This window comes from Lutra lutra, chromosome 4 (assembly GCF_902655055.1).
Source record: "Lutra lutra chromosome 4, mLutLut1.2, whole genome shotgun sequence".
In the NCBI taxonomy this organism is placed as follows: domain Eukaryota; kingdom Metazoa; phylum Chordata; class Mammalia; order Carnivora; family Mustelidae; genus Lutra; species Lutra lutra.
Genome location: NC_062281.1, coordinates 145,409,471 through 145,426,859, shown reverse-complemented (window position 1 = coordinate 145,426,859; position 17,389 = coordinate 145,409,471). Strand labels below are relative to the sequence as shown.

At 37.9% G+C, this 17,389-nt stretch overlaps 1 protein-coding gene across 4 annotated transcripts in view; it reads left to right on the top strand.

Moving 5' to 3' along the window:
* Positions 1 to 17,389, top strand: part of ALG6 (ALG6 alpha-1,3-glucosyltransferase) — a 75,592-nt gene that overhangs the window by 55,037 nt on the left and 3,166 nt on the right. For all 4 annotated transcript variants that reach the window (XM_047723837.1, XM_047723836.1, XM_047723839.1 and 1 more), the window contains 5 exons: positions 207 to 292; positions 1,678 to 1,762; positions 4,863 to 4,933; positions 14,991 to 15,059; positions 15,188 to 15,386. In XM_047723837.1, coding sequence (XP_047579793.1) covers positions 207 to 292; positions 1,678 to 1,762; positions 4,863 to 4,933; positions 14,991 to 15,059; positions 15,188 to 15,386 — 510 coding nt within the window. The remainder of the gene's footprint in view (positions 1 to 206; positions 293 to 1,677; positions 1,763 to 4,862; positions 4,934 to 14,990; positions 15,060 to 15,187; positions 15,387 to 17,389) is intronic.

Below are 17,389 nucleotides of genomic sequence, written 5' to 3'. Positions count from 1 at the left end.
TGATTTAGGTCAACTCTCATTGCAAAAAACGAAAAAAGCTTGTGTGTATGTGTGTGTTCTTGGAGAGTTTAAGCAACTCAGCTATAAAACAGTTGTGAACAAAAGCTTTATGTCTCAAAAGTTTATTTAGAAATCATGGGCTGTACTTTGATAGAGTTTAATATTTCTAATATATTAGAAGGTAAAATTCACAAATCTCTTTTAAGGATAAAGTGGCCAATATTTGGTGCAGCTTCAGTATCTTTCTGAAGATCAAGGATATTTTGCCACGTCACATCCAGATAATAATCAGGTAAGAGATATAAAGTTCGAGTATGGTGTTGTAGAAGCTCTTCTCTAAAAGTATTATGGTAATATCTCATTTATCTGGTGTCATTAGGGAATGAGGTGTTCTTCATTAGTGAATTTTCCACATAACACTACCTATCCCTTTATATACCAAAATTATTATTTGAAGTATGTGAAGTGATAATCTTCCTGGATTGTTACCTATTTCCCTCCTCCTTAAACAAAGTCTACTAAACATGATTAAACATTATCTTGAAGAGCCGTAATTTTCAGTGGTGTTATCAATCAGGGTTCAACCAGAGAAGAATGAGTAGGAGGGTGTGTGTGTGCGCATGTGAATTTATTACAAGGAATTGGCATATACCGTCAGGGGATCTGACTGAACAAACTGGAAGTCCACAAGGCAGGCATTTAGGAAAGCGTATCTAAGGGGGAGGAAGAGCAATTCAAACCCAGTTGCTGTTTGGAATCTCAATTTAGGGCAGACCTAAGCTCTCTTTTAAAAGCCTTCAAATTGATTAAGTCAGGCCATCCAAGAATCCCCCTTTTGATTAAGTTAAAATCAACTGAAGAGAAACTTTCATTACATCTGCCCAAAGTCGCCTCAGCAGCTCCAAGATTAGTGTTTGAATAACTGGGAGAAGGTGTGTGTGTTTGCATGCTACATAATGGTGCTGCCTCCCTCTGTCCTCCAGTTCTGAGAATATCCCTTGTAGCCCACTGTATCTAGAAGCTTAATCAGGGAACCGTAGTTCAGCCAAGCCAGGTTGACACACCACAAAGCCACCAACAGTGGGAAGATCAGTTATTGTGTTATAATTTGTCCTTAGGGCTTGCAAAAGCTGTTTGCTGTGGTACCAAATGGCTTTACATGGCTCTGCTCATTGAGTTCCTTTTCCTCCCTGCCCATCGGCCATCACTAGGAGTAGCTCTAGCAGTTACCCACTCCCTTTCTAACTTGTTCTCTCTGATTTACCATGGGCTGAAAATCAAATAATTAACTTTTGTGAGAGGTTCTTTTGTGAGTAAATTTTGTGAATGTTTGTGTTACAAATACATATTGTCTTTTTATGCCTGGTAGTGTTTTCTTATTTTGAGTGTTTGCTAGTGTTAGCTATCTATCTTTGTGTATCTTTTCTATAAGTAATGTAACCATTATAATATTTTTTCTGTATTATATAATTACATATAAAAGTGTATAAATATTTCAATGAATGGATTTTATTTAAATATTATTTGGCATTAAGTTTACATTTAATAAATAAGAAAACCTTTAATTTGAAATAAACAAGTTAAGTAATGTGATCCTTATATTAAACAATATTTCCTTGCTTTAATTACATAGCTCTATAGAGAAAACAAATGTTTTATTTTTATTCTTTTTTTTAGCTTTTGTTTTACATTATTGAGCCTGCTTCCTGCATGTATAAAATTAACACTTCAGCCCTCTCCCAGAGGATTCAGATTTACTCTGGTAAGTTTCTCATTACTTTAAATACTTAATTCTTGATGCAACTGATCTTTTAAAAATACAGGTAATTATTTTCTTCCTCTGAATGGGGTTTACTGGACTGGGAAATAAGGTATTCATTTATTTGGTCAACATTTATTGAGTGTCAGACATACTTTGGTGCTGTGTTTTATATTAGGCTGAATAATCAGAATCTTTTGGTTTAATTCAACAACTCTTTAATTTCTGCTTTGTATTAGGGAATACAGAGAAGAAAAGAGTGGGAATAGACATATGTTTAAATAATTATGCTATTAAGTAGAAGGTAGTAAGTTCTTTTAGTTACACATTAAATGCTGTGATGGTGTGGAAAAGGGAAATATTACTTTGGGGCAAATTTTAGACAGCTTCTTAGAGTAAGTGTAATTGGAACCAAATTTTGAAAGCTGGGCAAGATTTGGAATAGGAGGTTATGTAGCAGAAGAGAATTCAAGGCAGGAGGAAGAGCTTGGATACAGTGGTGGAAAGGATAGGGAATGCTGGGAATAGCATACAGTGAAATTTGTGTGACGTGTGTGTGTGTGTGTATGTGTTTTGAGGTTAGGAAAGGATATAGTGGGAGATAAGAGTTGAAAAGGCTCAAATTGGGTAAGACCTTGAATGCTGGCTAAAAAAGTTAAAGAGTTTGATTTGTGTGCCAGAAGAGCCAAAAAAGCTTTTTGAGGATAGGGGACAGATCTCTGTTTAAGGAAGATGACTTGTGTTAGTTTGAAGATGAATTGGTTATATTTCCTACAACTTTGGGTTTCTCTGAGTAGGCTCACAAATTCCTCCCTGGTTGTATTTCTGTGGTATTTAAAATTTGGTTCCTTTATGCCTTGGTCTCTAAAATGATATTCAAGAAAATTTAGTTTATTAAAACTCTTAATGGGCTTCATAAGGGGACAACATTTTAGAAATTAGGATTTCAATTTTGAGATGGGCACTTACTTATATTGCATTTCAAAAACAAGCCAGAACAGAGCATAACAGTAAAATACTTCAGAAGTGCATATGGGTACCACAGTATAAAACAATAGTTTCATGTTCCTCTTTTCTTTTTTATTACCTTTTTATTGACAATTTCTTGTTTCATTCTGAGAATGAACTCTGAGCATTCTACATCATCTGTTACTATTCTATAGGACTTTTAGAATAGAAGGAATAATAATAATGCTCTGATGTTGTTAATAGCCCTAACTTGAAATATTTACAAGCTTACATATGATTATGTTATTTTTCTAGGAAATAACATGCTAAATAAAGGTATTATTTCAAAGATAATCGAGTGGAATTTCAGAGTTTGAGTAACTGTAGCAATGTTAGAGGTAATTACTTTTAGGATTATAATCCAGAAAAAACTTTTTTCTCTTAATCTCCTAATTTATTCTGTTTGCTGTTTTAGTATATAAGCCATTATCTTCAAAAAACTAAAAATGATTTATATTAATGATTTTTCTTATTAATGTTGATGTTTTGAATTCTTACTGAATGTTCCTGAGAACTTTGAAAACATTTCCCATTTTATATATATATATATATGTACATATATATGTATGTATATATGTACATATATATATATAAAATAATTATTTCAAAGTGTTTTCCTTTCAATAAAGATTGAATTATTTCTCAATATAAGCCTATAATTGAGGTAATTGATGGTATGATACAAATATATGTATAGCAGGAGGGTGATCATATTTAATCTATTCAAGTAGCATATTTTGAGTGCCCTCTAATGTGCCAGGTCCTTTTCCAAGTACTGGTGTGTAAGTGAATGACAGCTCATATCCCGGTTCTCTTAATTGGGGCCTTTCATGCCAATGGTAGGAGAAGGACAGTAAACAGAGTAGATTTGTTCATTAGAAAATATCTGGAAGTGATGGAGCTATGAAGAAAATAGTGTTATATGAAAGGAGTGCTGGTGGGGCAGTACTTTAGCTTGAACAGGGGAAGGCCTGTCTAAAGTGACATTTAGGCCTTGAGCTGAATGACTAGCCAGAAGGAACCATTCACTAAGAAGATCTGTGCTCTGACTTGATAAAATGAAGTTTTTTCTTAAAGCAGGAACATGTTTGGCATGTTCAGCACAAAAAGGGACAGGTATGAAGTGGCTGGTGTGAAGTGCGTGAGGGAGATAGTAAGAAATAGACTGGAAGAGGAAGGCAGGACCCAGATAGGAGTTTGGATTTTATTCTCAGTGTTAATGGGAAGCTATTTGAGGATTTTAAACAGGGAAATTTACATGATCTGATATGGTGGCTGAGTACATAATGGACTGTAAGGAAGCAAGAGTGTTACCAATTAGGAGGTTATTGCAGTAGTCCAGGAGAAAGATGAGTGTGGCTTAGACCACTCCTTTCCCACTATTAGCAGCGGGGAATGGAGAGAAGTGGGTGGATATTGTAATTAGAAAGTGGTGTAGATAGGATTTGCTCTGGATTGTATGTGTGTAGATAGATGTTCAGTATGCAGATCATAAACTTCTGATAATAGACCTAAGTCATTTTAATTTTAAACCCCAAATAGCAAATGATGACTTCATAAAACATTTAATATATTTTATTGAATTGTACATTTTAAAAATGTACTAAAATAGTACTAAAATAGAAACATTTTTCATTATTTAAAAAAAAATTTTTTTTTCAGTGTTCCAAAATTTATTGTTCATGTACCACACCCAGTGCTCCATGCAATATGTGCCCTTCTTAATACCCACATTTGTTTTGTGAGGTGTTTTTGAACTTCTTGTCCTTCAGTTCCTTTTAATTGTCAGAGATTCCAAGGCGGGGATGAAGGTCTGATTTTGTGTCTGAAGTATTTAGTAGTTTTGTTTATTAATAATTGAGTCTGAATGAAATTGTTTTAGATGGTTAAGTATAGCTTTATAATCATTATTTTTTCAAGCAGTTTTTCTGTATTTGAATAAAATATGCATTAATGTTGTATAGATATTTTCCTTCTAGATAGAAACTACATTAAGCTTTAAAATTTTACTTCAGATGATTTTTATTTAGATTCATAATTAAACTATTATAGTTTATAAGTTGTTATATCTCATTCTCCCCCCTTTTTCTTAAAGGTTAGCTGTGCACTGTCATTCTTTTTATTTTCTTTCCAAGTACATGAAAAGTCCATTCTCTTGGTATCATTGTAAGTAAAAATGTTGTGTTTTATTTATTTATTACTATGTGTTTATTATATATACATAAATTTATCAGCTACATATAATCACCTAAGTGCAAAACAAAACCACACAAATGTTACTATGTAGTTGCATAAAATTATTCATAAAATTATATTTTTCCATAATGATTTCTTACAATTTTACTTCTTTTAAAATATAATATTTTAAACTGAAAAAGTTTCATAGAATTATTACTGGCATAATTATTTCTGTTTCTTCCTATATGTTTTTTATATGCTAGAGATTTTTCTTAGGTTGGAGCCTGTTTGTCACCTTTGCCTTTTTCATTCATTTCCATATCTATTTAGCTTTGTTGTCTTCATTCACCTCTTTCGGGACTTTCATATGTTGACCCCTTGCTATTTCTTTTATCAAAACCTTGTTTAGGGGGCGCCTGGGTGGCTCAGTGGGTTAGAGCCTCTGCCTTCGGCTCAGGTCATGATCCCAGGGTCCTGGGATTGAGCCCAATGGCTCTCTGCTCCGTGGGGAGCCTGCTTCCTCTCTCTCTCTCTGCCTGCCTCTCTGCCTACTTGTGATCTCTATCTGTCAAATAAATAAATAAAATCTTAAAAAAAAAAAATGAAGGGTGGTTCAGTTGGTTAAGCCTCTGCCTTCAGCTCAGGTCATGATCTCAAGGTCCTGGGATCGAGCCCCACATCAGGCTCTCTGCTCAGCAGGGAGCCTGCTTCCCCCTCTTTCTCTATGCCTACCTGCATCTCTGTCTACTTGTGATCTCTGTCAAATAAATAAAATATTAAAACAAAAACCAAAATCTTTGTTTAGACCCTATTGGCAATCCCCAGTCAGACTACTTTGTTTTAAGAGCATTAAAATTCTTCCTGGTTATCATAGAAATTGGGTGACAGTGGGGGTATATTATTCCAATATTAAAATAGTATTTGTCCAGAACACCTTGGAGTACTTGAATCCTGCCCTAGATCAATCCCACCCCTGATCCTGTGTTTGCTACATTCCTATGGAAGATCCCTGTAAAGAATAACCAATGACAAATTTATTCTGCAATAAATTGCGTTTATTAGGTGGAACTTTGAACTAAAAACTCAAAGCAGAGCTATATAGTAAGCTGGGCTGCCTATGTGGAAAGCTTCTTTGCTTGGAACTAAGTAGTCTCACATTGTTGCAGACCAGAAGGACAGCTTAGTGTCATCCCCCAAAGTCTAAACCTGAGTTAGTTTCTTTCACTATTATGTGAGGCTTGGCTGGCCATCCACACATTCCTAGTGCAAGGGGATGAAACTATGGAAAGGTTTGCTTTCAAACACGTGTATTTTCCCCAGATTTTCTACCCCATACTAAGGCAGTCCATTCAGTGATCTGTAACCTGACCATTCAAATTAGCTCTTTGGGCCTGAATTTCTGGGAGTTCCTACTCTACAGCTATACTTAGATTATATATAATAGTGTGTGGCTTAATATAATTTTGATAAAATATTTTAAAGTCAGCATTAAAAGTTTTTCTTGGTCGTTCCTAGGTAATCCATCATTAAATAGATATTTCATTCAATAAATATTCATCGAGTGCCTATGTTTTCCAGGTACTGTTCTGTGCCCTTGGTATATATCCATGAACATAGCAGATAAAAATCCCTACATTCTTAGCTTTCATTCTTAAAGATAGTCACTAATAATTAAATACAAATAAAAAGAAATTAAAATAAAAACAAAAAAAATTAAATAGTGTTTTAGAAGGTAATAAAGGCCCTGAGGAAGAAATAAAGCAGGATAAGGGAAGTTGGGAGTGTTGGAGGTGAGGGTACAGAAGCAAGTACAGGTTGTAATTTTAATACAGATGTCAAGTTAGGTCTTGTGAGGAGATACTGGAGTGGACTGGAGATGCTGAGGAAATTAGCTGGGGTATTTAGGATATAACATTCTAGATGGAACAGCCTGTGTGAAGCCCTAAGATGGGAATAAGCCTGGATGTTTAGTGAACAACAGAATGACCAGTGTGGCCAGAGTGGAGTAGTCAAAGTGCAGGTTAATAAAAGATTAAGTTAAAGAGGTAACAGAGGTGTAAGTTTTATAGGACCTTATAGGTCACATTAGGAAATTTGGCTTGGGAGGGGTGTTGGGGAATCATGATCTGACTTGATGTTTTATTTTTTTTAAGATTTAAAAAAATTATTTATTTGACAGAGAGAGAGTGTGCACAAGGAGGGGGAGCAGCAGGCAGAGGGAGAAGGAGAAGCAGGCTTGATCCCAGGATCCTGGGTTCATGACCTGAGCTGATGGCAAATGCCCAACCAACTGAGCCACCCAGGTGCCCCTTGATGTTTTAAAAAGATCACTCTGCTTATCAAACTATATACATTAATATGTGCAATTCTTTGTATATTAATTTTTAAAATTTGACAGACAGTGAGAAAGGGAATACAAGCAGGGGGAGTGGAGAGGGAGAACAGGCTTTCTGTTGAACAGGGAGCCTGGTATGGGGCTCAATCCCAGGAGCCTGGTATCATGACCTGAGCGGAAGGCAGATGCTTAACAATTGAGCCACCCACACGCCCCTCTTTGTATATTAATTTTACCTCAATAAAATTGTTAAAAAAAATCAAAGGATCATCCTGGCTGCATGTTAAGAATAGATTGTACGGAGCAAGAAAACATGGAGACCATTTAGAAGGCTGTTACTGTAATTCAGTTGAGAGATGGTGGTGACTGCGAACAAGACAATAATAGTAGAAGAAGCAGGAAGTGGTCGTTGTGGATGTATAAAAGGAACCAGAGACTTCCTAGTGATTTGTATGTAGCATGTGATAGAAAAAGAAAAATCAAATGTGTATCCATGGTTTTTGGCTTGCAACTGGAAAGATAGAATAGCAATTGACTGAAATGGGGAAGATTGACAGTGAAACAGGATTAGGCTAGATGTGGACCTGGTGAGAGGGTTGCAAGTTCAGTGTTGGACAGGTCTTTGGACGTCCAAGCAGAGATGCTGAGTCAGCATTTAGATGTATGTCTGGGTTGGACATATGAGTGCAGTTCTAGAGGGGGGTTGAGCTGGGGATACAAATTTAGTAGTTTGTCAGTAAAGAGGACAAAGTCATAAGACTGGGTGAAATCACCAAGGGAGTGAGTATATACAGAGAAGAGTACCAGAGACTGAGTCCTGGACCACACAGTGTTAAGAGGTCTTAGGAGAAGAGGCAAATAGGAATGGCTAAAAGGTAGGATGAAAAACCACAAGAGTTGGTGTCCTGAGTGAAGAAGGTATTTTAAGGACATGAGTCACCTATCTTACCCCATTCACAAAAATTAACTTGAAATGGATTAAAGATGTAAATATAAGATCTGAAACCATAAAACTTCTAGAAGAAAACATAGGAACAAAGCTCCTTGCCATTGGTCTTAGCAATGATTTTTTAGATATGATACCAAAACCACAAGGAAGAAAAGGAAAAATAAGTAAGTGGGCTGACATCCTAAAAAACTTCAATATACCAAAAGAAATGATTAACAAGATGAAAAGGCAACTTATGGGGGCGCCTGGGTGGCTCAGTGAGTTAAAGCCTCTGCCTTCGGCTCAGGTCAGGATCCCAGGGTCCTGGGATCGAGCCCCACATTGGGCTTTCTGCTTGGCGGGGAGCCTGCTTCCTCCTCTCTCTCTCTCCTGCCTCTCTGCCTATTTGTAATCTCTGTCTGTCAAATAAATAAGTAAATAATCTTAAAAGAAAAGAAAAGAAAAGGCAACTTACGGAATGGGAGAAAATATTTGCAAACCATATACCTGATAAGGAGTTAATCTCCAAAATATATAAGGAATTCATACAACTCAATAGTAAAAAACAATTTGAAAATGGGCAAAGGACCTTAAATAGACATTTTCCCAAAGAAGCTATACAACATGTACTTGAAAGGGTGCTCAGCATCACTAATCATCAGGAAAATGCAAATCGGAAGCCAATGAGGTAACACTTTATACCAGTCAGAATGGCTCTTATCAAATGGCTCTTATAAAAAAGACAAGTGATAGCAATTACTGGTAAGGATGTGGAGAAATGAGAACCCTTGTACACTCTTATTGGGAATATAAGTTGGTATAGCCACTATGGAAAACACTATAGAAGTTCCCCCCCCCAAATTAAAATAGAACTACCATGTGATCAGCCATCCTATAGCCATCCTTCATTTCATTGAAGGAAATGAAATCATGATCCTGAAGAGGTGACTGCATCCCCATGTTCACTGTAGCATTATTTGCAGTAGCCAAGACATGAAAACCACCTAAATATCCATCAGCAAATGAACGGATGAAGAAAATGTATACTATATATGCACTCGTGGCACACACTCTCGCACGCACTTTGAGCTATTACTAGGTCATAAGGAAGAAGGAAATCCTGCCATTTACAACAACACAGATGAACCTTGAGGGCATTATGCTAAGTGAAATAAGTCAGACAGAGAAAGATAAATATTGTGTGATCTCACATAAATAAGGAATCTAAGTCATCAAAACTCAGAAACTGATTCATAGAAAGAGTAGATTGGTGGTTGCCGGGGCAGGGGAGAAGGAAGGAAAAATGGGCGAAGGTGGTCAAAATGAATGTTTTAAGATGAATAAGTTCTGGAGATCTAATGTGTAGCATGGTGGCTGTACATAGTAATATTTAACAGGTATTATATACTTGGAAGTTGCTAAGAGAATATATCTTAAAAGTTCTCACTGCACACACACGCAAGAGGTAACTGAATTGATGGATGTGTTAACTAACATTGCAATCATCATTTTGTAATATATGCCTATATCAAATTATTGTGGTGTACATCCCAAACTTACACAATGTTATATGTCAATTATATCAATAAAGCTGAGGGGAAAAAACACGAGATGATCACTCAAGATGAGGGGTGAGAACAGACTATTTGCCTCAGCAAAATGGAAGTCATTAGTGACTTTGACAAGGCTAATGTTGATGGAGTGATGCAGGGAAAAGCCTGATTAAGATGGGTTTAAGAAATAATGAGAGAGAGGGGCGCCTGGGTGGCTCAGTGGGTTAAAGCCTCTGCCTTCGGCTCAGGTCATGATCTCAGGGTCCTGGGATCGAGCCCCACATCGGGCTCTCTACTCAGTGGGGAGCCTGCTTCCTCCTCTCTCTCTGTCTACTTGTGGTCTCTGTCTGTCAAATAAATAAATAAAAATCTTTAAAAAAAATAATGAGGGAGAAAGTGAAGATAGCTATAGATTTTTTTTTTTTAATGATAAGATGTAATAAGGGCATACCTTTAAAGGTTTTATTTTTTGACAGAAAGAGGGAGATCACAGGTAGGCAGAGAGGCAGGCAGAGATAGAGAGGAAGGGAAGCAGGCTCCCCACTGAGCAGAGAGCCCGATGCAGGGCTTGATTCCAGGACCCTGGGATCATGACCTGAGCTGAAGGCAGAGGCTTTAACCCACTGAGCCACCCAGGTGCCCCTATAGATTATTTTTTAAAATTTATTTGTGGCAAAATATACCAGTGGTCACAGTGCTGTGCAACCATCACCACTATCTACTTCCAGAACATTTTTATCACCCCAGAAGGAAATCTTGTACCCTTTAAGCAGTCAATCCCCATTCTCTTCCCATCCCTCAGTTCTTATAACCACTAAATTACTTTTTGTCTCTATGGATTTGCCTATTTGGGGTACTTCATATAATTGGAATCATATAAAATTTGGCTTTTTATGTTTGACCTCTTTCATGTAAGATAATATTTTCAAAGTTCATCTATGTTGTAGCAAGTATCAGTACTTCATTTTTTTTAAAAAAATTATTTATTTGACAGAGATCACAAGTAGGCAGAGAGGTAGGCAGAAGGGGTGGGAGTGGCTCCCCCCGAGCAGAGAGCCCGATTGAGGGCTCAATCCCAGGACCCGGAGATCATGACCTGAGCCAAAGGCAGAGGCTTTACCCACTGAGCCACCCAGGAGCCCCAATACTTCATTTTTATGCCTGAAAATTATTGCATTGTATGGCTATACATTTTGTTCATCCATGCATCATTTGATGGACATTTGGGTTTCCACCTTTTGGTTACTGTGAATAGTGCCAGTATGAACATCCCTGCATAAGTTTTTGTTTGAGTATTTGTTTTCGGTACCCCCCCTTTTTTTTTAATTTAAAGATTTTATTCATTTATTTGACAGAGCATGAGCAGGCAGAGCAGCAGGCAGAGAGAGAGGGAGAAGCAGGCTCTCTGCTGAGCAAGGAGCCCGAAGTGGGGCTAGATCCCAGGATCCTGGGATCATGACCTGAGCCAAAGGCAGACACCCAACTGGCTGAGCCACCCACGCACCCCTGTTTTCAGTATGCCTGAGTCTACATCCAGGAGTGGGATTTCTGGGTTATATAGTAATTCTGTATTGAACTGATTGAGGAACCATCAAACTGTTTTCCACAGCAGTTATACCATTTTGCATTCCCACCAGTAATGTAATATATGATGTTTCCATTTTTTCTGCATCCTTGATAGTATTTGCTATTTTCCTTCCCCCAACCCCTGCCACATTCTGTGGGGTATGAAATGGTATTTCGTTGTGGTTCTGATTTGCATTTCCCTAATAATGTTGAGCATTTTTTAAGTTTTTAATTTTGATGAAGTTCAATTTATCTATTATTTCTTTTTGTTGCTTGGGCTTTTGGTGTCATGTCCAACAAACCATTGCCAAATCCCAGGTAATAAAGACTTACTCTCGTGTTATTTCTAAGCTATATTTAAGTCTTTGATTCCTTTTGAGTTCTTTTTTTTTTTAAGATTTTATTTATTTATTTGATAGAGAGAGATCACAAGTAGGCAGAGAGGCAGGCAGAGAGAGAGGGAGAAGCAGGCTCCCCGCTGACCAGAGAGTCCGATGCGGGGCTCCATCCCAGGACCCTGGGATCATGACCTGAGCCGAAGGCAGAGGCTTTAACCCACTGAGCCACCCAGGTGCCCCTGAGTTCATTTTTATATATGGTGTGAGACAGGTAAACAGTTCTTTAGGTAAGTTTTGCTGAGAAGGAGAGAAAAAAATAAAAGCAATAATTGGTAGAGAAATTAGAGTCAAGTGAGGCTTGTTGCTTAAAATGTTAGGATAGGAGAAATAATGGTGTGGGAATGGTCTGTAGAGAGGGAACACTGATGGTACAGGAGGGAGTTAAGGGTTGTTGGAGCGATACCCCTTGGAAAGGGAGATGGGATCGGACCCAGAGCATAAATGGAAGGACTGGCTTTGGACAGATGCAGGCATAGTTCATTTTAATAAAAAGAGGCAACAGGGTATATTGGTACTGATGCTGAGAAGAGATGTGATGTGATGGTGGGATCTGTAAAAGTTCTTTTATTTCAATTTTCTTAATGAAGTGGAAGGCAAGGTCATTAGGCAAGAGCAGGTTGGAGCTGTTGGGATTATGAGATTATGGGAAGGTGTGGATTATTTTTCTTAAGAGACACATGTGAACAGACTAGAGAAATACATAGTAGCTGTTAGACACTCGAATATCACGATCACGTATCTAAAGTGAAAACGGGCACCTAGATGGCTCAGTTGGTTAAGCATCTGACTCTGTTTTGGTTCAGGTCTTGATCTCAGGGTTGTGAGATGAGCCTTGCCTCTGGCTCCTCCGCATTGAGGAGGGAATCTGCTTGAGATTTTCTCTATCTCTCTTTCTCTGCTTGTCCTCTCAGCTCTCTCTCTTAAAATAAATAATTCTTTAAAGTGAAACAGTTCATGTGGGTAAACGTTTTCCTCAAGAGCAGTTGCTCAGTATTTTTGGAATAAGTACAGGAGGAGAGTTAGGTCTTTCTAGGTTTGTGGTTTTGTCTAGTGAGGATAATAAAGATGAGATCACTTGAAGAGAGGAGTTCCAGCAAATGAGATGTCAGGGTATTGGAAAATCATCTATGTAAAAATTGCCAGGAATGAGGGTGAATAGGTTTGTAGAGAGTAAGGAGTTGAAATGACTGAGTAATGAGGGAAGTGACTCTTGTGGTTGGATGATGACAAATCTGAGGATTAACAGGGATAAAGCCTGAGGACATGGAGATTGTTAGGGTGCAGAGGGGGAGAACTGATGTGGAAGAAGTGGTAGAGACCAAAAAAGTTCTCTCGCTCTGGGTCAAGTTGTTTGAAGGCTTTGGAAACTACAACAAAACAGGTGAGGTTGAGAGGGCTGAGGCAGCATTTTCCTCAGGCAAAGGGAGCAAGGGTTTGTTTTCAACAAGGTGGTGAAGGAAAAGATTCAGAGAAGAGGTTAGGATGCAGGGGATTTTGCTGCTTAAATATAAATACTAAACACCTTGAGGTCAAGGACTGAGTTATATTCCTCTTTGTATTCCTTTCAGAGCAGTTGTTGTACATATGTTTTCAGTAAATACTTGTATCTGGTAAATGAATACTGAATGGGGCACCTGGGTGGTTCAGTTGGTCAGATGACTGCCTTTGGCTCAGGTCGTGATTCCGGCTCAGGTCCTGATTCCAGAGTCCCAGGATTGAGTCCCGAATCAGTCTCCTGGCTCTGTGGGGAGTCTGCTTCTCCCTCTGACCTTCTCCCCTCTCATGCTCTCTTACACATTCTCTCTCTCAAATAAATAAATAAAATCCTAAAAAAAATGAATACTGAATGAATAAATGGGAAAGTTAAGACCCAGAAAGAGAAAATAATATTTATTGAGCAGCTACTATGTGCATGTTTTAAACGAATACATTCTGACTTAAAAGGCATCAAATAGTGAAATTGAAAATCCTCTAGTTTTTTTTTTTTTTTTAGTGTGGTAGTTTTCAATCAGTTTGTAATCTCAGGCCTGACATTTCATATGCTGGTTGATATGGGGAAAAGTCATCCTTCTAAGAAAGGAGGAGAATGCTCAAACCTTTTAAAATAAGGAGACAGAAGGGGTACCTGGCTGGCTCAGTCATCATGCATCTGCCTTTGGCTTGGGTCGTGATCCCAGGGTCCTGGGATCGAGCCCTGCATCAGTCTCCCTGCTTGGCAGGAGGCCTGCTTCTCCTTCTCCCACTCTCCCTGCTTATGTTCCTTCTCTCACTGTGTCTCTGTCAGATAAATAAATACATCTTTAAAAAATAAAATAAGGAGACCCAAAATAATAATGATAAAAACAATAATAATAGCAACAAGTATTCAACAACTGCCATCATTAGTAAAAGTTATTTTATTAAAAAGTTAGATAATACTTGTAAAAAAGTTCTTTCAATTATGTAACAATATAAGGTATTACTCCTATTTCCATTTACACTTAAGAAAGATGGTTAAATTAATCATTTGTTCAAGGTCATCCAGGTCCCCTTCTTCTCGAGCATTGCCACAGTAGAATCCAGAAGGTAATGAGACAGTGGTGCAAGTAAGGAGGTCACAGAATTGGGACCTATGACCCTACGCTTTTGTCATAAAGCCTGTAGTTCCATTTATTGGTATTATGCCTCTTCTTCCTATATTATTGCTCTTTTCGTTTGATTGCTTCCTACTTGTTTTTTCCTCTTATCTTCTACCATAATGAACTTGTTTCCTCTTATAATTCTTCTTTCTCCATTGTTCTCAATTCCATGGCAGAGGACGATCCTGTCGGTTATAACTTTAGTTTTTAACTTAGATTAGTAATATGTAACATGGAGGGTCATAAAAAAAGAACTTTGAAACCACTCTACTGGGAATTAATTTATTTCTCAAGTAGGATGCAACATGAAAAAGCTCTCTTTCTCTGAATGTTTGAATTTGTTTATCTGATCCTTTCTATAAGCTGCTGTTTGTATGACAAGGAAAAAAAGTTCCATTAATGAAATATTGGAAGAAGCAGTTTTTCAGTTATTGGGAGGAGTTGATACCTTGTTTGTGTTTAGACTCACTGAGTTTGGACTGATACCAAAAAAATGAACCAGTGATCTATATGGAGACCTTACTGGCTGTTTTTTATTTGTTTGTTTAGCTATCCCAAAGATCAGACAGATATAATGTGTTTATATTTTTCACAAGAATTGAAATTCTGTTTCCTAAGATTAAGATATTTTTTCTTTATCATTTTAGACCAGTCTGCTTAGTTTTAAGTGAAATTCCTTTTATGTCTACTTGGTTCTTACTTGTGTCAACATTTAGGTGAGTCAAACCAATATTTATATATTTTCAGTATAGTTCTCATAAACTCATTTAAAAATTTTTTACAAAGTGACTAGGTTTTGAATTAGCAATTCTCTTTTGATGTTTTTTTCTGTTTTCCCTTACAGTATGCTACCTCTTCTGTTGAAGGATGAACTCCTAATCCCTTCAGTTGTGACAACAATGGCATTTTTTATAGCGTGTGCAACTTCTTTTTCAATATTTGAAAAGACTTCTGAAGAAGAACTGCAATTGAAATCCTTTTCCATTTCTGTTAGGAAATACCTTCCATGTTTTACATTTCTTCCCAGAATTGTACAATATTTGGTAAGTTGTTCAGTTTGTTTTTTGTTTGTTTAGAGAGAGTGCTGTGTGCAGAGGGGCAGAGAGAGAGAGAGGGAGCGAGAGCATCTTAGGCAGGTGCCATGCCCAGTGAGGAGTCCAACATGGGGCTCAGTCTCACAACCTTGAGATCATGACCTGAGCTGAAATCAATAGCTGGCCGTGAGTTGTTTCGTTTTTTAAGGAATGGTACGCAGCATGCCACTGTTAAAAAAAAAAAAAAAAAGTAATATCTTTCTCTTTTATAGCTTTTTGAGATCTAATACACATAAATTCACCCATAAAATCCACCCATTTAAAGTGTGCAATTTGGTGCTTTTAAGTATGTACAGAGTTGTACAATCATGACCACAATCTAATTTTAGATTATTTCCATCACCCCAAAAAGGAACCCTCTTTCCATTAGCAGCCATTTCCCATTCCACCCTAAACTCTAGCCTTGGACAGCCATTAATATACTTTCTATACCTATGTATTTACCGATCTGGACATTTCATATAAATGTTATGTATTAGTTTGCTTTGCCATAGCAAAATACCACAGACTGGGTGTCTTAAGTAACAGAAATGTATTTTCTTATAGTTCTGGAGGCTAGAAATCCAAAAGCAAGGTGCCTCATCACAGTTTCTGGTGACGCCTCTAATTCTGGGTTATAGGCAACTTTGCTGTGGCCTCATATGGCCTCTTCTTTGTGTGGGCGTGTAGAGAGTCCTGTGGTGCCTCTTCTCCTTATAAGAACACTAGTCCTATCAAATTAGGACCCCACCCTTACAACCTCAATTTAACATTAATATAACCTTCCTAAAGTTTGTCTCCAAATGCATTCACATTGGGGGGGGGGGTAGGGCTACAACATATGAATTTTGTGGGGACATAATTCAGACCGTAACATGGAATCATAGAAAATGTAGTCGAGATGCCTGGGTAGCTCAGTCAGTAGAGCGTCAGAGGGAGAAGCAGGATTCCCACTGAGCAGGGAGCCTGATCGTGGGACTCAGTCCCAAAACTCTGGGATCATGACCTGAGTTGCTAAGCCAACTGAGCCTCCCAGGCACCCTGAAGGGTATTTTTGCTAGAAAAGGAATTCTTATCTTTTTCTTTCAGCAATTTGAATGTCATCCATCCCACTGCCTTGTGGCCTCAGTGTTTTCTGATAAGAGGTCAGCTGTTAATCTTATCAAGGGTAGCTTGTACTTGTAGTTTTAGGTGCTTATTACATATCCATTTGAATGAATGTGGAGTTTAGGGGAGAGAGGTCCAGGCTGGAGACAGTAATTTGAGTCTTTGGCATTGAGATAATAATTAGTCATGTCACAGATGAGCTCATCAAAGGTGTGAGTATATTAGACAACGAAGTACTGAGCCTTGGGATATTACAGTGCACAGAGGTAGGGGACATGAGAAGTAACCAGCAAAGTTGTCTGAGAAGGATTAACTATTGAGGTGGGAAGAACCCAGAAGAGTCTGATGTTATGGAATTCAAGTGAAGGAAGTGTTTCAAGGAGATTAGAGGCATATGCTACCTCAGAAGGCAATAAGAAATAACCATTGGATTTAGTACAGTGGAGATCATTATGGATCTTTGGCCAGGGCAGTTTGATTGGAGCAGCTGAGGTAAAAATCTTAACTGGTGTGGATTCAGTAAAAAATGGGAAGGGAATTGGATACAGTAAGTTAAATAAACTCCTCTGGGAAACTTGGCTGTAAACAGAAGTAGACAAATGGGGTAATAGCTGGAGTTTGTTTAAAGCAGGAGGAATTTTACGGTGCCTGGGTGGCTCAGTTGGTTAAGTATCTGCCTTCGGCTCAGGTCATGATCCTGGGGTGAAGCCCCACATTGGGCTCCCTGATAAACAGGGAGTCTGCTTCTCTTTCTGCCCCTCACCCTGCTCGTGTTCTCCCTCTCTCAAATGAATAAATAAAATATTTAAAATAAAATAAAAAGTAATAAAGCAGGAGGAATTTCAACATGCCCCTCAACGCTGATT